At 42.1% G+C, this 27884-nt stretch overlaps 1 protein-coding gene across 3 annotated transcripts in view; it reads right to left on the bottom strand.

The window, feature by feature from the left end:
- Positions 1–27884, bottom strand: part of ADAMTS3 (ADAM metallopeptidase with thrombospondin type 1 motif 3) — a 276553-nt gene that overhangs the window by 231681 nt on the left and 16988 nt on the right. For all 3 annotated transcript variants that reach the window (XM_066574067.1, XM_066574068.1, XM_066574069.1), the window contains exon 3: positions 22252–22658. In XM_066574067.1, the coding sequence (XP_066430164.1) occupies positions 22252–22658 (407 nt within the window). The remainder of the gene's footprint in view (positions 1–22251; positions 22659–27884) is intronic.

Below are 27884 nucleotides of genomic sequence, written 5' to 3'. Positions count from 1 at the left end.
CTGAGAGATTCTGCCTTTCTAACATGCTCTTTTTATAGACAGTCAGGTGACTCAGTAGAAAATTGACTGCCCCCAGCTTTTTTACATTAGTACCAATTACTTTTACAGCCGTTTGTTATCTCTTTCCCAACTTTTTTGTGATGTGTTGCTGCCATCAATTTCAAAATGAATTAATTTTTTAAAATGAAATGGAAAAATGTCTACTTTTTACCTTCTGATTTGTGATCTATGTTCTATTGTGAATAAAATATGGTTACATGAGATTTCCAAATCATGGCATTCTTTTTTTATTTACATTTAACATGGTGTTCCAACTTTTTTGGATTTGGGGTTATACATTAGAAGCCCACGTGACAGGTTTACAGGACGTCAATCAACCTTCTAGCCAGGTAACCTGTCAAATGCTGAGACACCAGATCGACGTTTCGGCGCCACATTGAGTATATTACTTTTATATAGTTTATATAAAATAAATAACTCAGAAAACCCTTTGAAGCTAAATAAAGAATTTTTAATAACTGAAAAAAGTAAAAAATATTAGAAGTTTAAAAAACCCTCTTTCTCACATTCTTCACTTAAAAGAAAAGTCAAAACAAAAAATCATATTTGGTATCACTGCACCTGCAAAAGACTAATCTATCTCTTATTTATCATGTATGGTGATCACAGTAAGAAAAAAAGTACACAATGCCAGAATTGCCCAATTTTGGTCTCCCTATCTTCAAGAAGAAATTTCATAAGAAGTCTTCAAAACAGTGTACCGTATGTACCCAAAAATGGTAACAATAGAAACTAGAGGTTGCCTCAGAAAAATAAGTTTCAACACAGCCCAATTGACAGATAAATAAAAAATTTATGGGAGTCAGAAAACGGCGACAGAAAGTAGAGCTAGGCAATGTGGCCTAAAACCAAAATCTTGATTTTTTTCCCAAAATTTTTTAGATTCTCAATTTTAATCTCGATTTTCTTAACAAGATAAAAGAATACGATAACACTTTTTGATGTAATAAAATTGCATGCACAGCAAGCCGTTAATATATACTGATAATCTAAATTGCATGGGACAGTTCTGATAATCAGTACATATTTAAAGGGGTTGTCCCGCGCCGAAACGGCTTTTTTTTTTTTTTCAATAGGCCCCCCGTTCAGCGTGAGACAAACACAAGGGATGGGTTAAAAAAAAAAAAGGTTTAGTACTTACCCGAATCCCCGCTCTGCGGCGACTTCTTACTTACCTTACCAAGATGGCCGCCGGGATCTTCACCCACGATGCACCGCGGGTCTTCTCCCATGGTGCACTGTGGGCTCTGTGCGGTCCATTGTCGATTCCAGCCTCCTGATTGGCTGGAATCGGCACACGTGACGGGGCGGAGCTACACGATGAAGCGTAGAAGGGGGCGGAGCCAGAACTCCGCTCGTGCCGAGACCCAAGAGAAGGGAGAAGACCCTTCTGCGCAAGCGCGTCTAATCGGGAGATTAGACGCTGAAATTAGACGGCACCATGGAGACGGGGACGCCAGCAACGGAGCAGGTAAGTGAATAACTTCTGTATGGCTCATATTTAATGCACGATGTATATTACAAAGTGCATTAATATGGCCATACAGAAGTGCTTACCCCCACTTGCTTTCTCGGGACAACCCCTTTAAGGGAACCTGTCAGCACCTCTGGGGCCAATAAACCACCAGCATGCCATCATATAGCTTAGTTTAACTTTCTAAAGATGCCCCTGTGACAAGTGGCCATCTCAGTATCATCTAGAAAAGGGGGTAATAACTTACCCGAGATAAGTCCAGGACTCTCCTCCACCGCCACAGTGACGCAAGGTATATTGTCAACAGCTTCATATGTGCATACACCTAATGCTGGTAGAGAAGAGCCCTAGACTTATCTCCGGTAGGTTATAACCACCATTTTTAGATGATGCTGAGACAGCCGCTTGTCATAAAGACACCTTTAGAAAGCTAAATTCTAAATGTATGACTATATGCTGGTGATTTAGTGGCCCCAAAGGTATTGACAGGTTCCCTATGAATGGAGCACTGGCCAAGCATACTCAACAGTCCCATTGAAAGTGAATGTAACATGCTTGGCCAGCGTTCCATTCAGACTAACGTCACTGCTGATGAAGAAGCAACCCTCACAGTGACAGTAGAGCGATGAGACCCCCACTGATCAACAAGTTATCCCCTATCCTGGTGATAGGGAATAACTTGTTATTCTGATAAAACCCCTTTTAAGGAACTGCTGTACAAGTGTGTCACTTACTAAATGTAAGAACTGGACTTAAAAGTAATATACACATGAAAGATAGGGTTTTACCACCTTAGTAATCACTGCCACTCCATGTTATCAACACCTCCCATTCATCACAGCCCATCTGAATACTTTCCAAAGCCATCTCCTCCTTAGCCCCCATACATTCCTCTCCACAGATTCCCCTGTGTCCTCTCTGCAGCCCCCTGTACTGTAATCCTCCACAGCCTCCACCCTGTACTGTCCTCTCTGCAGCCCCCGTAGTGTTCTCTCTACAAATTTCCCCCTGTAGTGTCATTTGCAGCCCTCCTAATGGTTTCCACAGCGGTGGCAAACCTATGGCACGTGTACCAGAGGCGCCATGCAGAGCCCTCCCTACTGGCACGTGCCGCCATCGTCCGCTCACCACATTAGTGAATACCGGCAGGGGCCGCGGCTCCTCTCCCAGCATTCACTCAGCTGCGCTGCTAGCAGTGCTGGTCCTGGCGCACACTGTGATGTCAGTGTGCAGCCGGGATCCTCCTCCCCCCTCCCCCGACGTCTCCTCTTAGTTTCCGCGAAAGCATGGGAGGAGGCATCGGGCAGCACACTGACGACACAGGGATCAGCGCTGCTAGCAGCGCGCCGGGCAATGGGAACAGCAGAGCTTCCACGAGGAGGAGGGGGTAAGTATGTGGGTCTCGGGGTAGGATGGGGGGGCCGCTGTGGGATGTCACTATTACACTACACTGGCAGACCGGTGGCGTAGGGTTTCATAGATTTGTCTCCACTTTTTGCTTATATACGTTAATTATGCAAACCTTTGTTAATCAGCAAGAGGGTGATTGTGAAGAGAGAAAGCACATGTGACTGAGGGTGTTAGTTGGAGTTAGTGAGCAAATTTAAAGCACTGAGGAGCTAATGCTGAGGCCAGAAGAAAGCTGATGAACACCTGAATTGCGAGCTGTGTTTAGGCCATCTTCCCTGATGTCATAACTGAAAAAGAGGATCTTCTGCTATAACGGAAGTGTGATGGACACTAGGTCAGGGAGTTGTGTTGAGGCCATCTCTCATGGTAGTGTTGTGAAAGACTAAAAGCAATGGGATGAAACGAAAAGGGACCATGGGAAACTAAAAGGGAAACTAAAACTTTGTAACAGTGAGGGTGATCAATCAGTAGTAAGTTCTCCTTCAATGGAAGTCTTCAAACAGAGGCTGGAAATACATTTGTCTGGGATGATTTAGTGATTCTGCATTGAGCAGGGGGTTGGACCAGATGACCATGTAGGTCCCTTCCAACTCTACCATTCTGTGATTCTAGGGTGATCAATTAGTGGAACAGATTACCATGGGAGGCGGTGAGTTCTCCTTCAATGGAAGTTTTCAAACAGAAGCTGGACAGATATCTGTCTGGGATGATTTAGTGAATCCTGCATTGGGCAGGGGGTTGGACCTGCTGACCATTGAGGTCCCATCCAACTCTACCATTCTATGATTCTTTGATTTTGGATTACAAATAATCAAGATTCTCTGGTTGCTGTATGAAGTACCCTAGAATCATACCCAATCACATCATGATACAAATGAGCGTACTCATTCTTTTCACAGAATTTTACAGGACGAAAAACTGCTGCATTATTCCTACAGTAGATAAGCTTCTGCCAGAGATGTCTGGTAGTAGCTTACAGATGGGACATATTTTGCCTTGATTGTGATAGCTCAGTGCAAAAAGTTATCTTATCTTAAGCAATTAAAAAATGAATTTACTCTTATTTGAACACAACCAAACTCTTTGTAAAGTCATTTAAAGTATAAATAAACCACTGATAGCGATAGCATGGCACACCAATTTATTACTTCTCATTAAGAGTCAAGTTACAGAGTTAAGGCCCATTTAACAGGACGACCTGCTGGACAAACGATGCCCAACAGCGCGTCCCACTGAAGCACGCTACTGTGCTGTTACACAGGAGCAAGTACCGCTCACACCACGGCCAGCATGGAGGCAGGCAAGACAGGGAGCATTCTCCCCCGGCTACCTCCATTAACTGTAAGCAGCAATTGTTCAAAACTGAACGACTGCTGTTAACACTGAACTGCTAGTCGTTCAGGGTTCTGCTTAATGAAATTGAACAACTGAATAACTCACACTCAGTCGTTCAGTCTCTGCATGCATTTACACGTGACGACTATCGTTAAAACTCCCGCAGGAGCAAAGAGTTTGAACAACTCCTAACAATAATTGTCCCATGTAAAAAGGCATTTAATGTGCATTTAGACTCAACATTTATAATTCCAAAAATCATTCAAACGAATGAAAGTGAACTATAATGGTTCAGTTTAAACATGAGCCAACGACTCAATGATGAATAACAATCATGCTTTTCTTGTTCTTCTTTCAGTTTCAACTGACATAAAAGTCATTGTTGGCTCATTGGCTTCTTGTTGTGTTTAAGTACTAATTGTTTAGTCTTTCACATAGGAGTTCACGATTTCCAATAATGATTTGCCTGTCTAAACAGGCTGCCCGAGTAAGAGTGAACTGGTGTAAAAGGGCTGTAACCCATCTGTACTTCTTCCCACTGAGACGAGTATATGTGTATGGGGAACTCAGGAGGAATAGCTATTAGCCTGACGAGTATTTGGCCAACAGCTATCTAAAGTGTGAGCAGCAGCTTTCATGGGACTCACCAATAGGGGGCGTAAGCTGTAAAAGTGCCTAGAGTAGCCTAAACTCTAAATATGGCCCTGTTACTATAATATTAAGACATGGACTAGCAACGCTGTAAGACAAACAAATGTCTAACATACTGGCTCTCTGCCGCAGTTACAACCGGATACAAGTACTTTGGCCTAAACCCCTAGTGCATTGTTTCCTAATCTGAGCAGATAATGTTCACTGCATGAAGTGTGCTATGTTTTTTCTTCTTGTTCAAAGTTTGTTTAAAGGACAGAGAATGAAGTGTAATGTGAAAAAAGTAGCAGCTGCCTTTCATCTCACATGGAGAGAAAAAGAGATGTGTCAGCACTCCGACACGTCAGACCGTTACAAACTATCCTTACAGATATTTGACTTTGGAAATCTCGAAAATGTACACAAGGGTCATTCCATGTCAGTTCAACCAACGCTCCAAGTCGACCATCTCAGATTTCAATGAAACTTTGCACAAAGATAGAACCTGACCCTAAACTAAGATAGCCAGAATATTAGGCTTCAAAGTGCTTTGGTTCATGAGCTACAGGTCTTAATCTAGGGGGTTGTCATGTGATTACAGCGCGCAACCTGAAAAAAGTGGCGATTTCAATCCATTGCCAAGCCAGTTCCAATGACTAGAGCAATGAAACTTCACACACTAGGAGAACTTTTGGTGCTGAATCCAGCTAAGCTACTCAGACTGCCACTCTTATCATCATTCTGCCACCATTGCATGTCAAAGTAGCGGAAAAATTCTATCGCGCAAAATAAAACTCATATTTTAAGCAGTAATAACTCATAATCAATGCAATCCAACTCAGCTATGAATTTATCAATGTGTACTCCATAGAAATGTTTCTCATTATTCACATTATGGACCCAAAAGGATGCATAGCTCTTAAGATACAATGAGTCAAAAATGGCAAAAAACACTTTTTTGCAAATTTTTCCCTTTTTCAAAGGCGAAAATCGGAATGTACTCCATTTTTATTTTTTTTCATTTTTGTTCTATTTGGAAGAGAATTTTTTGCTCTACAAGATTCGATGTTTTTCATTTTGTTCCCAGACCTTCTAGATGGGAAAATATCAATGTCAGTGAAAGTCCTATGCACTTGCGGAGGTCAAATAATAAAATAAGTGTAAGTTTTGCATGGATGTATAATTAGTTTAGAAATCATGAGAAGGTAAATTATTTTTGGAATGAGACAACTTTTTGTGCTCAAGAAACTTATGTGATCAAAAATTGCATGGCGAGTTCAGGTGAGCCACAAGCTTTGGCTTAAGATTCTTACTTTCTTTTTTAGCCCCTGTATGGGACTTCAACGTGCTATTGTTTAATCGCTTATACAATATAGTATATTGTAAAAATGCAATATATTATATTGCAGCAGATATTCTATTAAGCCCTGCCACAAGCAAGGATTAATGGGCAAACAACTACGTTAGCACTGGGGGTATCTAAAAAGCCACAGACTGCCGTGGCAAACAAACGACCGTCTGTGATCACATTGCATGTGAGTTCTTTGAATGACAGAGGGAGCCCCTTTCCTCTGTCAGACCATTTAGGCATCAAAATGGTTAAAGGTTGTAAACAGAGTTATCTCCAATCCCAGTCACTGTAGTCAGGTTTTAGTTGTAAAAGACAGCTAACACCCACCAAATATGTTGTGAGCTAAGCCTCATGAGCCTGCTCCATGCAAACCTTATAAATATCCAATGTACTGTATATGTACATCAAATGTTTCCAAGGGCTTAAAGGGGTTGGCCACCTTATATATGATAAGCATAGGGCAGTGGAATGATGTGTATATTGGCAACTTACTAATACATAATGTTTAGTAGTTCTGCATAAGTTTATTTTTTTTCTGAAGCCATGCCCTAACACCATCAAAGTCTTCCTGTTGAACAGCACTGCTGCTCCGTCTTAAAAATGGTCACGGATGGAGACATATAGATCTTGTCCATCATTCCGATGCTCTTCACCTATGCCAGTTTCTTGCCCATTTGGACTTGCACCCAATGGCACTGATGGACAGGGGTCAGGAACAGCCATTTGTAGGATGTGAATGGAGTGGTGGCATTGTCCATTAAAAAGACTTTAATGGTGATGGGGTGTGCCTTCAGAAAATAAAAAAAGAAAAAGGCACAAAACTACTAATCACCATGCATTACTAAGTTACCAATACTGTCCTGTACTAAAATATATGGTGGGTTAACCCCTTAAGATAGAGATATGAAATAATCTTCAATGGCTGAGTCAGTCATCTGACCTAATCCTGGTCAAGTATGCCTTTCACTTGCTGAAGACAAAACTGAAGGTGGAAGGGCACCACAAGCAAACGGCAATTGAATGTGACTGCATTAAAGTATTGAGTATAATGGGGTCTGCCCACTTTCTGCCCAGTTTTGGGACAGAAGAAAAAGCACTGCATGCAGTTCTTTTTCTTCTGGTATTCCTTCTGACCGTAGATTGTGGCACAGGCGGGAAACCACCCTAATGCTACTTATTTGTGCCAATGCAATGAGCTCAAGTCAGCAGCTGTAACTCGAGTGGCTTGTTTTGGCTCAGGCCTAGTCACGGTAGTGACCACTCTGCCTAGAACAGAGGCCCACTCAGCAAACAGCTTACACAAAGCTGGTTGTTAACCACAGCAGCAAAAGTTCTATGTGACACCAGTGCCTGAGCATACGATGCAACAATGAAATAATAAGTCCAGACAGAAAAGCTTTGATGAAACCGGAGGCACACAGTTTACTCAGCGCTTATAGGATTAACAAACAGTTCACACATTGCAATTTCCTTGACAACAGAAGTAACACGTTGATTCCTTAACTCCCTTTCTTTCGTGGGGAAGATGAGCCCGCCAGTCTCAGTTATCTGGGGGGCGTTCCAAGTAGTTATTTGTGAAGAGCTGAAGGGAAGCAAATGGTCTCTCTTTCCCTTAGACACGCTAACTTCTGACCTAGCCGGTTCCTAGGCCTGTCTTCAGTCCAGATTCCACAAGGTCTACCCTGACTTGTATTTCTTCTTATGCAGGGAGGAAAAAGACTCTCCGTCGGATGTCTTCACGACTTGCATCCCACTCTCTCACTAGAGGGGTCTCGACCTGGAATTAAGCTGAGCTCGACTTGTGCTTGGCTCAGACTGGCTGGTCTGAGCCTAAACCTACTCTCCTGCATCCTCCCTCTCCGACTACATTCTCACTTCTCTCTTAGCTTAACCTAACTCCGCATCCTAACTCAGACAACTGACAAGAAATAGAGCAGGTTAGGATGACAGGGACACAGACACATACAAGTTTGTTGGCACTGACACCAATGACCTTTTAGCAACCTGGGCAGGCCAATACACACAATTCCAACACAATCGACGACAAGGACACATACACATGGACACACATAGATGTTTCACATGACGCAGCCAAACAAGCGCTGTGCGGCCCTAACTCTGGGCCATTACACCAATGACATTCACTTTTCTCATTTGGAATTTCCTATTTATATATTAAAGGAGATGTCTCGAGGAAGCAGTGAATTTTTTTTTTTGCCCAGTCCCCCTAATTAAGCACACATTACTAAGCCCCCCTGTAAATGACGTTTCTAGCTGGTTTGTACTTACCGTTCCAGCGTTTCAGCAACTTATAAAAATTTTCCCAAGATGGCCGCCGGCTCTTTACCCGTCGCTTGCTGTAGCCCGACGTGCGCGCTCCCGAGACGCTACCAGCTGTGTCTCCATGGCAACCAGACGCCCCGCAGCCGCCGACTGGACCCACCGCAGCCGCCGACCAGTCACCCACCGCCAGGCAGCAGGTAACCGGCGCTAGCCCCCGGCTCCCCAGCGCTACGCCCCGGCTCCCCAGCGCTACGCTCCCGGCTCCCCAGCGCTACGCTCCCGGCTCCCCAGCGCTACGCTCCAGGCTCCCCCGCGCTAGACCCTGACAACAGACGAAGGCCCCGGAGCCCAGCGCTATGCCCCGGAGCCCAGCGCTATGCCCCGGAGCCCAGCGCTAGGTTCCGGAGCCCAGGTGAAGGCCCCGGAGCCCAGCGCTAGGTTCCGGAGCCCAGCGCTGGGCTCCGGAACCTAGTGCTGGGCTCCGGGGCCTACCGCTGTGGCCCGGAACCTTCACCTGTTAGTGAAGATCACCCCCCGACCCATCACTTACCTGGGCGGCTTCTCGGGACAGCTGGGCTGCTGGGCTGGGCTTCTCCGCTGGGCAGCTCCAGTTTCTGCACCTTCCTCTAACAGAGGATGGTACAGAATGGCCGCTCCAGCGCGCTTCCGAGCAGTGACAGCTCGTCTGCGCATGCGCAGAAGAGCTGTAGCGGGGAGCACACTGAAGCGGCTCGTGCTGAAAGGAGAAGACCGGACTGCGCAAGCGCGTCTAAAAAAGCAAGCTGCCAGCGAATTTAGACGGAACCATGGAGACGAGGACGCTAGCAACGGAGCAGGTAAGTGGAATAACTTCTGTATGGCTCATATTTGCACGATGTACATTACAAAGTGCATTAATATGGCCATACAGAAGTGTATAACCCCACTTGCTTTCGCGAGACCTCCCCTTTAACTTATTTTGGTTCTATATTATTATATATTATTGTTTTTACGTATTGTTTTGTACTTGGCACTTCGGTTTGTGTTCCTGATCCTGTTCTCTTAACACAAGAATTATTGATATTTCCTGGCATGGCGTGCTCATTAATCATAAACATAGCGTGGCGGAGGAAGATGAGTAAATTGTTATTGCGACACTAGAACATATTGTGACAATAGAACATACTGTCTTCCTGTTGATGATTTCATTCCTACCATTAGAATAACAACACCAGGAAACGGCCGTCCCATATCAGTTCTATTAGAAGAATAATGACTTGGTATTAATGTGCTAATCAATATCTTGAAGGCAATCTTATACCACCAAACATAAGCTAAAAGTACACTTTCAGTCTTATGACTCCATCACACAAGCACACACGCAAATACGTATTTGCACAGTGAATGAGGTATATTTGCGTGTGAATTGGCGCATTTTGCTGTAATATTTGCGCACGCAGGGAAGTGTTTTTCGCACACGGGACACGAGCACACCCGATAAAAGGCTATTAAGCTTGATGTGGTCCAGATATGTTCCTTTTTACATTAAATTGCGCAGTAAATTGCACGTATATCATTCTGCACAATTTAGTGTACCGGACGGTTAAAAGGCTGCACAAAAATGCACGCACTTGCATATATACGCAGTGTTTTCATGCAGCACATTAACGCAGCCGTAATGTACCCCTTACTTGCTTTCAGATGGTACACTGCATCTGCACATGGGAGTTATTAGGGAGGTCAAAAAGTAGAAAATGTCAAAACTGAAAGGATAAAAATGTCTTTTTTTGGGGGTCATGTTTTCAGCAGTTTACATTTTTGTGCTTGAAGATCTGTAGAGCAAAGTTGAGGAATTTCAATCACACTCGGTCCCGTGCTCAGCGTCATCATGTGAAGGAAATAGTTCTTATTGGAGAAAATTGTAGTTTCCACAGTTCCATAATATCCTCGTGGAGTTTTACCCCGCTGGAACCTAAACGTTTAGAAAAATGCACAACTGTAAGAAGCATATCTTTGTGTCAAGGTTCGTGAATCGTGAAGGCCAGCATTGTAAGGCCTCGTTCACACGGGCGCTGTTTGTGCGCAGTATAGGCGCCTAGACTGTACTAAAGATTGCGAGAATGGGTGAACTCCAGCTATTTGAAGTAGCCCATTCACACGATCCGTGGTACGTGTTATCCGGCTCCCATAGCAGTCTATGGAAAGCACGCACCAAAAATAGGTCAGGTCCTATCTTTTCTCACACCACGGACCTTAGATGTGTCCTTGCAGTCATATTCCTACCTTTGATTGGTGCGATGATTTTGTGCGTCTAAAATTCCTACATCTGAACGGTTCTATAGGAAACCATTGGTTCCTATAGAAGGGCTCTTTTCACGCGCCTCTAAGTCTGCAAAGAGCGCTCATGTGAACGAGGCCTGATATAGATGTTTAATACCAATGTGTTACAGATGACATTTCAATCGTACCTCAGCACTATTTAATGATTTCTTGATGTGTATTTGCCGTCCCTGGTCTAATTTCCGTATCCGTATTTGCCCAATAGAAGATAATATTAATAAAGGCGTATGGACTGCATTTTAAACATTGAAAATCAATGTATTTTCATTGACGCCATTTACCATGTATGATGCACACGTAAATTGCGTGCATAATACGCAATGTGAATACGTTCCCGGCCTAACTCTGTATTATGGCCTGCAAAACAGACCAAATACATCTGTGAAAGCGGCCTAAGAACTCCTGCAGACGAGCGTAGGCGTATATTCGCACGCAAGTGCATGACGTTATTACGTTGTGAAGGGAGCACAATCACGTACTTTCGCAAGCGTATCCGCGCATTCTACTGTACTTTTTTGCGCTACCGGGACAGAATATACTTGCGCCGTTATTTAAACGGCTGAGCAGCCTAATGAGTCCCTGGTGTATCAATTAACATTGCGAAATTGCGTGGTACCGTGCGTAATTTTGTCTGGGAAGGGTGCGCATTTGCACACCCCCATAGACTCCTGTGGTGCTTTGGGTGCACAAAAATAGGGTATATCATGTATAATTTCATACATACAAAAAAATAGCGCAAACCAATGGGTTCCACTCTCTGCAGTTGGCGAATGCGAAAACGCACGTACAATCGCTCGCCTGCAGGAGCTCTAAAGGTATATTGTGACCAAATCTCGCTTGGCTGTTGCCCACATTCCCATAGAGTTTAATGGAAACAGCTGTGTGTCAAGTTCTTCCAGGTCTCTCCTCTTCCCTTCCCCTGTCATAGGACCCCAATTCCTCCAATAAGTGGAGGTCACAATTAGCAGGGATATCTTACACTTTACTAAGAGTAAATGTAAACATTCTAACCGCATAATCTGCAATCCGAGTAAATGATTCATTTAGAAAAAAAAGCACATTACAGTAATAAGTACATTTTAATGAACTTCTCAGCGAGCTCGATTTTGGCAAGTCCGGCATAATTTATATGTGAAAAGGAGCTTATTTTGAGAGATTAACTTCTCATTGAAATTAAAATTACATTGTTCGTTCCTTTTTTATTCTTTACAAGCTAAGAGAATGCCAGACTTTATTACTTTGGCAACTCCGCGCATCAGTCTCAAAATTGCTTATGCGCTAATTAGTAAAAAAAGTTCCCATGGCAAAGTCCATTGTCATATAAAAAATGTGTTAACTCTGCGGCTCCAATACATTCTATAAGGCATAGAAGCTCATTTCTTTTGCATTATAATAACATATAGAGGTTTAAGGATAAACAAGACCCTAGAATGCCATTTCTTACAAATTCAGGGCACTTTTCTCCTGTGAGAACTTCCATTGTCTGTATATTCAACTCAACCAACTTTCTTGATTTTCTTAAGCTTTTTAATATACTGTACGTTCTTCACTATTTTTGTCCCTAGCAACAGTTCCTGGGAGGAATACAGTTTGGGCAACAACGTCCTGACTAGCAATATTGTGATATAACTGACTGCAGTCGTATCTACAGTGTGGTGCAAAAGCAAGAGTTCCATTTTCAAAAGCCACAAAAAGAAGAACTCTGCACTCCAATATGCAATTCAAACAATATCAATTGTGTTTGATCAAGGACTACAATGACATATGGACCGAGACGTCACACTGTTCTGGATTGCCAGGCCAATAGTACTGATATTGCTGAAATCACATATGAGAGTGTACAGTTCTTCGTTTTTTGTTTTTTTTAAACGTCCTTTCTAGCTTTTGTGGAACAGCAGAAGGTCCAGAATGGGGTATCCTGTTACATTCTCTTAAGGCCTCGTTCACACGGGCGACAAAGCTGCTTGCTTTTGTCGCGTTGCGACATTGCGACAAATTCCATGCTCTTTCAGCCCATGCTTTCCAATGGGTTAATTCGCATGTGCAATGTTTTGGAGTTTGCGACAGCCTGACACAAAACGCTTGTGGGTCCCACTCTATGCACGCGACTCGTGAGGTTTTACAGCCCATGTTTCCCTATGGAGCCTTCCTTCCTGTTGCATCACATCACACGAAAGCATGATTTTCGTGTGGTGAGATGCAACTTCGACAGTAAGAAATCCTGCTGTCAAAGCCTAAACTAAGCCCTGGCTGCAGAAAGAAAAGAAAAGAAAAGTATGCATCATCTTAGAAGCTCTGTCCGACTCTGCTGCAGCTTCCTCCTGGTCCCAATCACAGCCATTCATCAAGCAGTAGCTCTGATTGGCTAAGTGTCAGCCAATCACAGTCAGCACTTCCAGGCGGTGGGGCTTTTTCAAACCCTGGCCAGAAGAGATGATGAAAAACAGTGCCAGGGACTGAAACGAAGCTACAGTGGAGCTCCGGACAGAACTTCTAAGGTGATGTATACTTTTCTTCAGGAAAAAAAATTCTGCAGCTAGGGCTTATTTTCAGGAAGGGCTTAAATTTCAAGCCCCCACCTTCCCTGAAATCTTCGCATGTGGTGCTACAAAGAGGCGCGACTTTGTAGAACCACATGCGACTTTGTAGTATCTTGCAGTATCACTGCAAGAAACTGCAGCAATATCGTACAGACCAGCAATGCAATATTGCTGCGATTTTCTGACGGCGATGCCGTGTCGCCCATGTGAGCGAGGCCCAAAATATATAAACAAGGAGTTGTCAAAAGGAGGCAATTAATAACAGGAAGATTTAAAGGGGTATTCTGGGCTTTTTGAATTGATGACCTTTCTTGTGGTTAGGTCATCAGTACTTGATAGTTAGGATTCTTCCGCTTGTGATCCCTGTCAGTGCCAGCGGGCGGATGACATAATCTGTTGTCAGGGCAGGTAGTGGGAGCACCAGCTTCATTCCCATTGAAATCAATGGGAGAGTCATGCTTCTCTATGGGCTCATTCATGTGGGGATATGTGTATTTCAGTCACATAAATATGCAGCGCAAAAATACCCAGGGTATTGCAGTTCTTTTTACGTCCATATTTACGAACATAATAAAAAAACACAAGGTTGCTCCCATTGATTTCAGTAGGTAATTGACTTTGATATGGGCTATTTTAGTGCAGAATATGCAAAATAGGACATGATGTATTTTTCTTTACACAACCAATATACACTGCATTAATTCACTGAATATTATGTGCAGAATACGCTGTATTTGTTCGCTCATGAGCCCTTGCACTTCCTGCTTCTCTTACAGTCAGGAAAGGATGTGGCGTCCTAAACATAAAAAAGAAACAGGAAGTGGAATAGAAGCAATTCCAATTGATGACACCCTCTGGCCCGCTGTCACTGACAGTGGGCTGGAAAATCAGCTGATGGACAGAGGTTCCAAGTGGCAGACCCACATTGATCAACTACTGATGACCCATCCAGAGGATAGGTCATCAGTTAGAAAAGCCTGGAATACACCTTTAACTGATTAGGTTTTATTATTTTCACTTGGTAAAATAAATTGTTTATTCTCAGTGTGTTTCTAAACTAGTTCGAATAAATTCTCTGTATTTTCTCTTAGGGAATAACAATTGTTGATCTTTATAATAACAATATATTGGAAACAAGAGTAGCTATTTCCTGGAAATTGCTAATATTTGTGGGAGTTCAGAGAATAATGGTCTGCACGTACTGTAGGATACTACGGGGGAAATGTATTAATACTGGTGTTTTAAAAGCAATGTAATTGGATTTCCCCAGGATGTGCCTAATACATGCCTCTTCGCATATGATGTGCATCTCGGCACTGCAGTGTACGTCAGATCTGACCTAGTGACTGGGAGTCCCAGACCAGTCCCCGTCCCACTATTAACTATAGCAGAGTGCTGGCAATACTGAAGAAGATGCATTGTATTATCCCTTTGAAACAGGTTTTTTAGGCTGGTTCTACCAAATAAAAACGAAAATTATTAATAACATCGGTCTATGTGCATGTCTATTAAAGGGTTGCACTTTATTCCCAAACTTTCGGCCCATACTATTTCGTTCTACATATGTCTACCCATAGGTTGAATGTTTCCTGAGTTGGCTGCACCCGGCACCCCATGCACATACCTCTCCTAATATTTAATTATCAAGATACCTAATTAGGACAAGGACCTACTCACTACTGCTACAACAGACCTCCATTAATTAAAATGATGGCAGCGCTCTAAACTTCCACAACAAAGGTTGAAAGTAAGCATAAAAGTGACTCACCTGGTGTGAACAGCCTATCCTGGAACAAGGATGGTAGTCACACCTTAACCAGAGTTTGTGCTGAAATAAGTGGTATTCCACATTTGTCCAGAGCCCCTCACCCTCAGGGACATTCAAAGGTGGAGAGCGCCTGTGGAACTCCACAGGTGAAATCCACCACAGATAAATGTAGAACCTTTCTACTAACCTCCATTGAGGCATTGAGGTAGCTCCACTACTTTTTCTACACCATATTATCTATCTTTTGGGCAAAAAGGGAGCAGCGGCATAATTTATATAGACTATATTATATTAGACTATATAGATCCTGATATACTACAGTACAATTGTAAATTGTGAATTGTAATCGCTTACAGAGTTCAAGAGGGGCCTGGACGCCTTTCTTGGGTGTTAGAATATTAGATGTTATAGTCACTGATTACTTCAAAAGTGTTGGTGATCCAGGGATTATTTTGATTGCCAGATTGGAGTCAGGAAGGAATTTCTTTCCTTAAATGGGGAAAATTGGCTTCTACCTCACTGGCTTTTTTTCCCCTTCCTCTGGATCAACATTGGGGGGTAATAGGCTGAACTACTATGTTACTATGCTTGAGAAAGGCTCATGTAAAAAGTAACAAAGTCTCATTTGCTAACTGGTTCGCATCACTAGCCATCAGATACAATCAGACCACATGAATCATTGGACCACTAGATCAAATCAATTAGGATTAGAGATGAGCGAGCGTACTCGGAAAAGCACTACTCGCTCGAGTAATGTGCTTTATCCGAGTATCGCTGTGCTCGGGTCTGAAGATTCGGGTGCCGCTGCGGCTGACAGGTGAGTCGCAGCGGGGAGCAGGGGAGAGCGGGCGGGAGAGAGGGAGAGAAAGATCTCCCCTCCGTTCCTCCCCGCTCTCCCCTGCAGCTCCCCACTCCGTGCCGACACCCGAATCTTCAGACCCGAGCACAGCGATACTCGGATAAAGCAAATTACTCGAACGAGTAGTGCTTTTCCGAGTACGCTTGCTCATCTCTAATTAGGATCAATTGGAATATCAAGACCAAATTTTTACTTCTATGCCCAGATTTAGTTCTAAACATTCACAATTTTAGATAAATGTGAAAGTGACCATGGACCAAGTATTTTGGGCTGAGGAGGGTTAAAGAGCTTGTCTCAACACAGACAACCCCTTTAAAAATGCAATTGAAACTAGGAATTATCAGACCCTTGGCTAATCAAGATAATAAAAATCAAAAAATACAGGAAACAGACAAGAAAACTCAAGTTAATTTAGCGGTTATTACAATGTACTAGGCCAATCAATATCTATTGTGTTCACAATATTGGAGAATTAAAAATAATAAGCTAGATAATTGTTTCCTACATGCTGGTGCAGATTGGTGAATTAAGCAGATAGTCATTGAGTGAAACTTCATCATGAAGGTCCAAAATGAGTTACTCATCAGAGCACTTAGGCAAGTAACATTTTACTGGGAAATCCACTTTAGGAAGCTAAGAGCCTCCACTGATCCTAAACAGGATGTATATAAGTACAGTATAAAACAGCAAGCAATTTGCATATACTTTTAAAAAGACCCCTCATCTCTTGCCAAGCACATAACTCAACAATATAACTGTGACGCGCCTTTCATCTTTTTTCGGACAATTGAGGATACGGGTTTGAATTGAAGAGAACAAGATAAGTCCATCAATCATCGAGCAGCCTGTATATGTTTGAACCTGTTCCACATTCCCTTGGGGAATTAAGCCGGCACTGACAGCTTCCATGTTATCAAGAGGCCACTTTTTATTCTATGGTCTCATTTTCCCGACCTCTTCATGCAAATAAAGATATTTTCTCAAACTCATTGCTCAAGGCCATGCTTCTGTTCTTTATCTAACTGGGCTCTTGTAAAAACTAGACTATAAATTCAAATTTCAAGACAATATTCCAAACACAGAAACACAAGAAAACTGTACAATTTAATCAAAAAGTATGGATTTACATTAATGTCACTTTTTTTTCTTTTTACATGGACAGAATGGTCTTATATTCGCTGTTAACCAACTGTAAATGCGATCGGTCCCAGTTCACTCTGGCCATTCAACAATTCCACCCCACAGACTTTTCAGAGATGGGGAAATTCTTTAGATTTTTTCACATCTTACCAAAGTTTTATGAAAACCCCATGCTAAAGCCGTAAGACGACTTATTTAATTGAATTCTCTCCAGAGTATTATAGACTAATAGCCCTTTTACACGGAACAATTATCGTTCAGAATCACTCAAATTCCGCTTCCAAGGGAATTTGTATGATAATGCTCCTTGGTCTCGTGTAAATGCATGCAGCGACTGAACGATGGAACAAGAAGACGCTCAATGTAAACAGGCAGTCATTCACTTCTGAATGACTGTCTGCTTCCAGTGAATGGAGGAAGGTGGCGGGACAACGTTCCCTGGCTGGCTCCACTTCCATGCCAGCAGCACTTTAAGCGAAGCCAACGATACTTGCTCTTGTGTTAAAGCACAGGAACAAGCATTATTGGGAACATGTAAATGGACCCTAACTAAAAACTATTATAGTATCACTCTGATTACAACCACTAACAGAGTGGCAAGTGTAAATTCACAATGGGAAACAATTTTTATCCTGAATGCAGTTAGGCTCATCTTTTAGTCCCTGTGATCTACCCTGTGCCAATCAGTGCATGGGTTGCCCGTCCACATTATAGTACAATAAACTTATCACACTTGCCCACAAAGCTCTCCATGGTGCTACACTTCCCTATATGTAATACCCATCTATTACCTTACCCACGCTCTCTATTCTACTAAAATTAATATCCTCTATAATCCAAATCTCACATTCACGTCTCCAAAACTTTTCTCAAGCTGCACCAGTTTTCTCTAATGCGCAACCCCAGATAATCAGGTAATTTTCCAATATCCACAGCTTTAAACATGTCCTACAACACATTAGGCAGGCCTATCACATTGCGTAATCTAACACTTCTAAAGGTGAGTTTAGACGCAATAATTATCATTTCAAAAATGGTTCAAACGAACGAAAGTTTGCAATAACTGTTCAGTATAAATGCGAGCCAACGACTGAATGATGAACAAGAATTGTACGCTTCTTGTTTGTGCTTCAATTTCAGCCGACATGAATATCAGGTTCGGCTTGTTGGCTTCTCGGTGCGTTTAAACACTTCCCATGTGAAACACTGAACGATCAAATACTGAACAGGAAGTTCACGATCCCCAACGATGATTTGCCTGTCTAAACAGACTACAGAAGCGCAAAGAAGATGGTGATGACGTCACTGGATCGTTCGCTTGGACAAAGGAGATTCGTGACGTTCTCATTTGGTGTTAAAGGGCCATAAATTCATCCCCTTTTTTCATTATTTCTCCCAACCTGATCACTTTATCCTACTGTCTCATCCACACTCCATGCACCTAAGGCATTTTACAAAGCAATTAATATCTGTGCCTACACATATACTGGCTAGATGGCTGACTCATGCAGCTCTAGTAATGCAAATACAGAATATTTCACACAACATAAACTGAATCCCCATCAATTACAATTGCAAAACAACTAAACATTCGAGAGAAAGCTTCTATTTAACCAATTTGACCATGTTTATTGAAAATTGTTAGATCAATGGTAGCAAAAAAATGGCTCAATCTGTTGTAGATCCTGCTGAATGGGCTGCCTTTGATTGGCTGAGCATTGAGACCAATCAAAGGCAGCTCTCAGCTATTGAATGACAGCTGAGAGCTGCCTCTCATTGGTCAAAGTGCTCAGCCAATCAGAGGCAGCCTATTCAGCAGGCAGGAATTTTAAATCTACGCCTGCTGAATACTCCTAAGAGCAGTGCAGGAGAAGAGCCGGCTGGACGCGGCTGAGCCCCGGCAGCTGCAGAGAGGTGAGTATAGATTTTTTTTTACACATTATTGGATTGATTTTCAGGGAAGGGCTTATATTTTAAGTCCTTCTCCGAAAAATCACTGCAGTGCTTGCCGGCAGCCCATTGCTTTCAATGAAGCCAGCTATATTGCCGGCTCCATTAACTTCAATGGGAGAACATCGCGCTCCTCTGCTACAGCTGTGACAGCTGTGGCAGAGGATCGTGATCTTCAGTATATGTTCTCAATGGGGTCGGCGCTGCTGCCGCTGGCCCCGTTTAACGCAAGGATGGCTATCCTCATAACAAAAGGGCAGCTGTAGCCCACCAGAATGGGAGCAGCTCATAAAAGGAGAGACTAAAAGAACAAGGGTGTGCTTCACGAGACAACCCCTTTAATGTGACCAGTGATAGAATTTCAAGATTACATCTCGTTAACTCACGTATTTCCACTTCTGAGAACTTCTAGAGACATTAACGAGCACACATGTAAATGACAGTGGCAACTTTCTATGAACTTCTTCCTTTATTAGATGTTACCCCTGTTTAACGTCCCTGTAAATAACAATGGTTTTGGAAATGCAAAGAGTTTATGGAGAAGGAACATTCAACTCTACAAGTTTGATTGGATGAAGAAAGCGCGGACTCAACAAGATAGATTTATGCTGTTCTGCTACATATAATTCCAACAATATCTTTTTAAGGGGTAGAAGTTAAAGTTGAAGTCTTCGGGAGGTGTCAGATGTAATTATTTAAGCCAAAGCAAACCCAAAGCAAATGCAGTCAAATAGCAATTGCTTTCATAAACTACAGAAACTAATAGAGCTTTCCATTAAAGTCTTCTTTAAGCAGCCCATTGAAGAAGGTCAGCTTCCAATGTGTTTTTAGATGTGGTCCCATGGGAAAGGGAGTTTCTACTGTACCTAGATGAACACAAAATAGCTGCTGTTGTTTTTACTCTGTAACACTGATTGAATTAGTATTTGCTGCACATGTGGCTTGCAAGCAGTGTGTATCTGGGATTTCGAGATGTTTACTCTGGTAGACCACTGAGTTACCGCTGTAAATACCCCCCGCTCCTGCTTTTTTTCAGAACTAGTGTTTAGTGTGGCATTGAGATGCAGGCCAAAGTGTCTTCCAGTATACCTGGCAATGACCTCAATCTGATTTTATCCTAAAACATTTCAGCCGCACAGTATCTTTTTTGTGATTTAAGGACTGTTTGACTCCCGTGGAAAATATACTGATCACACTTTAACATATTCAAGTATAATATTTTCACAGTTTCAAGGGTTAGCCAGGAGGACTCTGTACTTAAAAAAGACTAATTCATAAGAATAAAGTGGATTTTTTTTGTGCTAAGAAAAATATGGAAATTTGTATGTACAGATGCCATAGCGTATTACCTTGAAAGCTCTGCCCTGTCCATTTTCTTACAGTTTCAATATACAAAAAGTCAAAAGCGTGCAAGTAACACCTATAAACATTGCTTCGTATAAATATGTAAAGTATATTTTAAATCTCTAGGCGCTCCTCTCATCAGTAGCCAGCTTACATTACAGCACTTCTTCAAACCTCTTCAATCCCGCAGAGTCCTGAACCTCATCAAATGTAATAAGTTGTTGGAGCCAATGAAGAGTACTAAGTAGAACAAAGGGTTTGGACAGAATGGATCTTGTTGAGTCAACTCCAACTTTAAAATGACATGCTATCAATTAAAAAGCATTAAAAATTGAAAGAGAAGTGAATTTAGACTATGTGATGAGTTCGCAGCTGGATACATGTCTCACTTGGACTATGACTACATGGTAATCTAATAGTGACCACTTAGTAGCATGCCTATTTGAAAAATACCGAGTGAAGGTCTTTTTTTGGACTGCTTTTTGAAGCACTAAAATAGAGAGGGGTGGATACAAGAGCTGCCACCGCTCCATTTAATTTTAAAGGGGATAGCAACAACCCTGAATAGGAAAATGCTGGGAGGCGTAGTAAATATCAGGCTTTCATAGCATGTCATATGGGACCCACTGGTACTCATGAGGGTAGAGGATCAGAATGACAAAACAGCATATTGGAGTATAAGGTATATTATTTCATCAAGTTCAGAGAAGAGTTACCAAGATGGTGAGCGGTCTGCAAATCATGTCATATGAAGAACGGTTAAAGGATCTGGGAATATTTAGCTTGCAAAAACGAAGGCTGAGAGGAGACTTAATGCCTGTCTACAAATATCTGAAGGGCTGTCACAGTGCAGAGGGATCAGTCCTATTCTCATTTGTACAAGGAAAACCTAAAAGCAATGGGATGAAACTGAAATGGAGGCGACACAGATTAGATATTAGAAAAAAACTTTCTCTGACAGTGAGGATGATCAAGGAGTGGAACAGGTTACCACGGGAGATGGTGAGTTCTCCTTCAATGGACGTCTTCAAACAGAGGCTGGACAGACATCTGTCTGGGATGATTTAGTGATCCTGCACTGGGCAGGGAGTTGGCCAGATGACCCTGGAGGTCCCTTCCAACGTTACCATTCTATGATTCTGGGGTGAGCAATGAGTGGAACAGGTTACCACGGGAGGTGGTGAGTTCTCCTTCATTATAAGTCTTCAAATAGAGACTGGACAGACACCTGTCTGGGATGATTTAGTGATTCCGCATTGAGCTGGGGGTTGGACCCACTGACCCTGGAGGTACCCTCCAACTTTACCATGCTATGATTCTAGAGTGATCAATGAGTGGAACAGGTTAGCATGGGAGGTGGTGAGTTCTCTTTCAATAGAAGTGTTCAAACAGAGGCTGGAGAGAAATCTGTCTGATATGATTGACGGATACTGCATTGAGCAAGAGGTTGGACCCGATGACCCTGGAGGTCCCTTCCAACTCTACCAGTCTATGATAATTATTGACTTTTTATTGAAGCTACTAAAGCTCTAACTATTTTATGAGAGGTCAATGTCAGTATTTTTCAAAGTGCACTATTTGCTATAGACTCTAGGCTAAAACAATGTTTGGCAAGGCTACAAACAGAACAAAGTGCTACAATTCTTATAATTCTAAAATAAAGTCGATTTGTGGGATCTCGCATTATGTTTAGTAACAGTTTCTAATTTCATACTATACTGCCCACATAATTGAAACCACAGACAATAACGGAAAATAAAAGAGCAATATTTCAAAAATGTATCTTACCAGACCATCACAGTTACTTAATGCAACAGACGCTCCAGGGATATCTGTTATTTCTCCAACATAAGCACAATTTGTCCACAATGGCTCTTTTTTCCAGATTTCCTCAGTGCTATTTAAAACATGGGTCGTATTTCCAACATGGCTTCTGTTTTCTGCATTCACGGCGTCTTCATGCCACTCCACCACCGCGCCTGGAGCAATGAGGCGAGTGTTTGGCTTTAATCTAAGATGAAATTCTTTTCCAAAGGCTGTAACATTGAAGAACAGGGGCTGGCGAGTATGTGATATGTCTCTTGCTAATCTTTTTTTGTAACCAATAGAAAGAATATTGGAAATATGGCGTCCCTCTGCGTCAGTAGTTATCGGTGTTACCAGTTCGTATTCTTCTTGTTTTATCCTGTTTAAATCTAAGTAAAAAAAAACAACTCAGTCAATATAAAAATAGTATAAAAATTAACTTTTTATCAAATAAGTGACTTATCTGTGGACTTACAATAAAATGACAATGATCCTGGATACTCATGACCACAAACTCTAAGTAGACATAGAAACAGATACACAGACAACTATGGTAGCTATAAAACCAACTCTACAGTAGATGGACGTGGCAGCACAGGTGGCTCAGTTGTCCCTGACCGTGGTTGTCCTCTCTGCAGACACTACATGGAAATAGCATAGAGAGGAAAGAGTAACAGGATTTCCAGAATGTTTTTTTCAGTATAAAGTGCAGGGAATGTGAATCAATAACAGTAATTCTTCTGATTAAGTCAATTATCAATTAAAATTGGTTGTTTTACAGAGAAGGAGAAAGTTCTTCTATACTTAATGGTTTCTTGAGTTTGAGACAAGCATGACGTGCCAGCCCTCCTGGGAAATCTGGGCCCTCGTTCTGCCCCATGTCAGCTGACCATACCTTAATTGAGGCAGCACATTGAATCTTCTGCCCACTACTGATAATAGCATTAAGTTTCACTGCAGGCTGTAAAGTGAGATTCTGTACACCGTTTGGCCTCTAGATATCAGCATGTGTGATAACTATTAGTTCATTATTTACATGGACATAAATGTAAAAACTAAACACAGTAAAAAATGTTTAAGGCCGGATTCCCATCTGTGCAGGAACCTTCCTTTCCATCACAGACCGATAGAACATACTGGAAGAAATAGTCCTACATGCAGCACTTTTTCTTCCAGTAAACTGCCGGGCAGCTGAGCAGAAACGAACAAACCCCATTATAGCCAATGGGGTCCATTCAGCGCTGTTTGGTTCCATCATAAGACGGAGCCATTCGGCCAGGAGATACCCCTCTCCTGCTCACGAACAGAGCAGAAAAACGGAACCCCTAACGCAGATGTCAAAGCAGCCGTATTTAACGCTTTAAGGGGATCCGGTCAGGTGCCTTTATGCGGCTCTGGCTGCGGGCAGCGCAGTAAAGTGACAGATATGCTGAATTCAGTGGTCTGAACCGATCTGTGCAGGAGATTTATAACATTTCTAAGTGCTGCACTGTTTTAAAGTGCTAAATGAAAAACCTATCTGTCACTATACTGGGCTACCACAGCCACAGCAACATAAGCCACCTCACAGGTCCTCTTTAATGCCAGGCCTATTTTAGGCCCTTATGACCAACCAATTTTTTGCTCTACCTGACTATCTCTGGCAGGTCCATATCAGGGGACATGTGTGAATGTCGTTCCATTCAAAGAGAAGGACATGGGACCCCTGGACTCATGAACGACAGGGGTCAAAATGGTCGGTCTCCCAAAATTAGATACTTACTCCCTATACTGTGGTTAGAGGATGAGTTTATATCTTTTAAAACAACGCCTTTGAGTCCGCTTGAAGGCCTCACTCAGTGGTCACTGCAAAAGGACATGCTATTGTAGGATTAGCAGATATAGGCAGAATGATATCATTTAGAGTAGAATGGGGCATCACATAGGAAAATGGTTTTGATCCTTTTGGATGGAATTTTGAATCTGTTACATAATTCATGAGTTGTTTTGTTCACTAAGATGGCTTTTAAACTATCAAATTAATGATAACAAGAGATGTATAAAAAGTAGCTAAATTAGAATAGTAAGTCATTTTAAGGGGTTGTCCGGTTGTAAACTATGGATGGCCTATCAAAATAGGCCATCAATAGTAGATCAGCAGGGTCCATCACCTGCGACCACCTACTGAGAAGCTGTTCACTGGGCTAATGCACTTCTGCAGGAAGCAGACAGCTCCTTTCTTACTGTATTGGGCAAGCTTGGTATTGCAGGCCAAAGTCCCCATGTATTTAAATGGAAACTTGCCCTACAATACCAAGCCTGACCACTACTTCAAGAACAGAGCTGTCTGCTATCTGCAGAAATCAAGCACAATGTATAAGCACACCAGCCTTACAAACAGCTGATTGCTGGGGGTCGCGAGTGACGGACCCCCATTTATTTACTAATGATGCATACTACTGAGGATAGGCCACCAATAGTTTACAACTTGACAACCCCTTTAAGACGTTGCTTGAATATATCTCTGTTTAGAGAATGAGTGGAGCAGAAGAACCATCAAAGTATGTTTTTACATTTGGATTACTCATTAACTAAGGAGGTATTTTTGAATAGGAATAAGACTAACATTTCCCATTAACTCGAGGTTTTCAAAATGTTTTCTTTTTCTGTTTTATTACTCCAAAGCTGTTGTTAATATCCTTTTCCTAAAGAATTTCCCACATGAAAATATCAGTACTGCTTACTAAACTAAAAGAATGCTGAATAAAGTATTCGGATTATAAATCAATTAAAATAGTGTGTTAGGGCTAATGTATAAAATTTTAGTTGGCCTTTAACTTACTAGATCTTCTGAGAACACAAGAACATACACCAATCAGCCATAGCCTTAATACTGCGTAGGTTGCCCTTGTGCTGCCGAACCAGCTGACTCACTGAGACGAGACCTAGGAGGTGTTCTTTGGTATTCAGTACCTAGATCCATGAAATCCTGTGCGTTGTGAGGTAGGACCTCTATGGCTCAAATTTATATTTCACTATTGATCAGATTGAAATACACACAGCTGCTGGCTGGGTCTGCTCCATTGCAGGGGAGGAGAGCTGCTCGTACGTACAGCTGATTGCTGGAGGCGGGGGCGCAGCAGTTCCCACCACCATTCGCTAATCAGCTGTACGTACGGTGGCTCTCTATTCATACTCTGGAGTGGCCCCGGCCGACGTCTTTGTGATAAGGATATGCGATACTTATCACGCAGCTACCAGCTGGGTCTGAATCTAGATGACTTGTAACCTATGTGCCTAGATATTTGCTATTGATTATCTAATTTATGTTTTCTAACATAAATTGGGGTGCTCACTTTTGGGAATGCTCCTGATAACACAGTCAATCAATGATCTGTTCATGTAATGGATGGACATACTGGGTCCTTATTATATAAGATCTTCATTGGCGGTACTACTGCTCTTTATTCCTCCTGTCATACCTCACTCACTGCCTGGTCTGGGTGAGCTTAAAATATATTTTTTTCCTATTTTTCTCCTCTAAAACCTAGGTGTGTCTTATTATCAGGTGCATCTTATAGAGCGAAAAATATAGTATATAAAAAAGAAAATAACCCACCGCTGACGGCAACCTAAGCCGTCGCCATATGCACCCTGTAATTCGAGATTATACAAATTATATATCAAAACATCTGAAACAAATTAAAGAATTAATTTGTGTAAATATACTAATTTTAAAAATAAACAACTATAGATTTCAAAAATAATTTTTTTCAGCGTTATACCCCTAATAAAACTAAAAAACGGAAAAAAGTCAGTGAAAAAAACATTACAAAATAGCCCTATATGTCACAGAAAAAAAAAGTAGCAAAAACAATTTTGATAGCTGAATAAAAAAATCAAGCAGTAAAACCAGGGAAGGGACTTGTTATTTGTATAGCGCCAACTCATTCAGCAGCACTTTCAGGTAATTTTTGTTTATTACCCCCCAGCAAGGTGGGTACTCATTTCGACGACCTCGGAAGGTTGGAAGGCTGAGTCAGCCTTGAGCTGGCCACCTGGAAAACGTGGGGATTGAACCCGCAACCTTCAGTCTGCTGCCTTAACACTCTGCACCACACGAGGCCCCATCACATGGGTAAAATGCCTAAAAAGTGTCTGGTCTTTGTGGACCACAATACTCTGCTCCTTAACAGGTTAAACCAGAATGCAGCCAATTTCAAATCAGGCCTCATTACTCGCGAGAAAACGCATGTATGTGTAGCCCATGCTTTCCAATGGGTTCCTTCACATTAGCACTGTTTTCTCTGATGCTATCTTGCAAGGTAAAACAAACAGTGGCATGCTTTATATTGCCGCGATTTGCATTTTTTGTTGCCTATGTTTCTCTATGGAGCCTTCATTTTTGTCGTATTGCAATGCACGAAATTGTGATTTTTGTGAGATGCGGTATTATCATTAGAAAATAAGCCCTACCCCGAAACTAAGGCCTAGCTGCACTCCAAAAAAATAGGGAATACTTTTGCGATGGCTGTGATTGGTTCAGCGAGCGCTCCATTGATTGGCTGAGCAGCACAAGCAGAGCCATCGCTTCCTGCAGGCAGAATTTATGAATCCCACAATCGGGAAGTGATTTGTGGGCAAGCGAGGACAGCGGGATGCCCGGTGGAGCTCCGGAGAGCAGCGAGAGGACCCGAACCAAGCCTTTTGGGTAAGTATTCTCTTTTTTTTTTTTGGAGTGCAGCTAGGGCTTAGTTTTGGAGTAGGGCTTAACCTTCTCGCTACAAAATCATGGGAAGAAAGTTGCGACATCGCTGTGATTTTGTGAAAATAGCCTGTGAGAGAGAGGCCTTAAGAGCATGTTCTGCCTCTATCTTATATATTCCCTTATTGACCACTTATTGAATAGGAAAAATCCAACCTAATTTTGATCCAGCTGAAAATCACCCAAAGGGCAAGTACACAGTAGATGCCCACATAGCCAGCAGACTCTAGGAGAAACGAAACAAGTCAACTGCATAGACTTTTTCCTGCACTCTGGTAATCCGTGACGTGTTCAGCAGTAGAACAACATTACAGAAAAGGTATTATTTTTAAATCTTAGAATTCTGGACAGATCTGGCTCTTTTTAAACTATTGGAGAACCTGATTTGGTTCTGTCGTAGGTGACTTAAGGTCAGTAAGTATAATTTATCCCTTATATCCTTAGAAATAAACATGAATAAGGCAAAAGTGAGAATGGAAAATAATAATGAAGCTCATTCAGACACTCGGGTTTTTGCAGAAGCAAGTCAGTGTTATTCCATAATTACAACTACTGAAAGGAAAAAAGCGGGAATATAAAAGTTTTCATTTACTGTTTCCACTTAAATAGATACAGTTTCTCTACAGTGAAAATTGGGCCGGTCTGATGGACATCTACCTACCTTGAAGCAAGTATTATCTATTGTATGAACACCGCAGAGATGGAGGAAATAGAATTAATGATAATAATGTCATGATAATAACTGCCCCTCATAGAATAATGCTATTAATCATCTAGATTGTAATTCCTGCGTAATAGCAGCCTTTACATAGAAGTATGCACACAGCAGCTCCAGGCATATGGAAATGCCTTTAGCAGCTTCAACTTTGGC

Source organism: Eleutherodactylus coqui, chromosome 7 (genome assembly GCF_035609145.1).
Source record: "Eleutherodactylus coqui strain aEleCoq1 chromosome 7, aEleCoq1.hap1, whole genome shotgun sequence".
Taxonomy (NCBI): domain Eukaryota; kingdom Metazoa; phylum Chordata; class Amphibia; order Anura; family Eleutherodactylidae; genus Eleutherodactylus; species Eleutherodactylus coqui.
The sequence above is the reverse complement of the archived record's forward strand: the minus strand, read 5'-3'. Positions and strand labels throughout refer to the sequence as shown.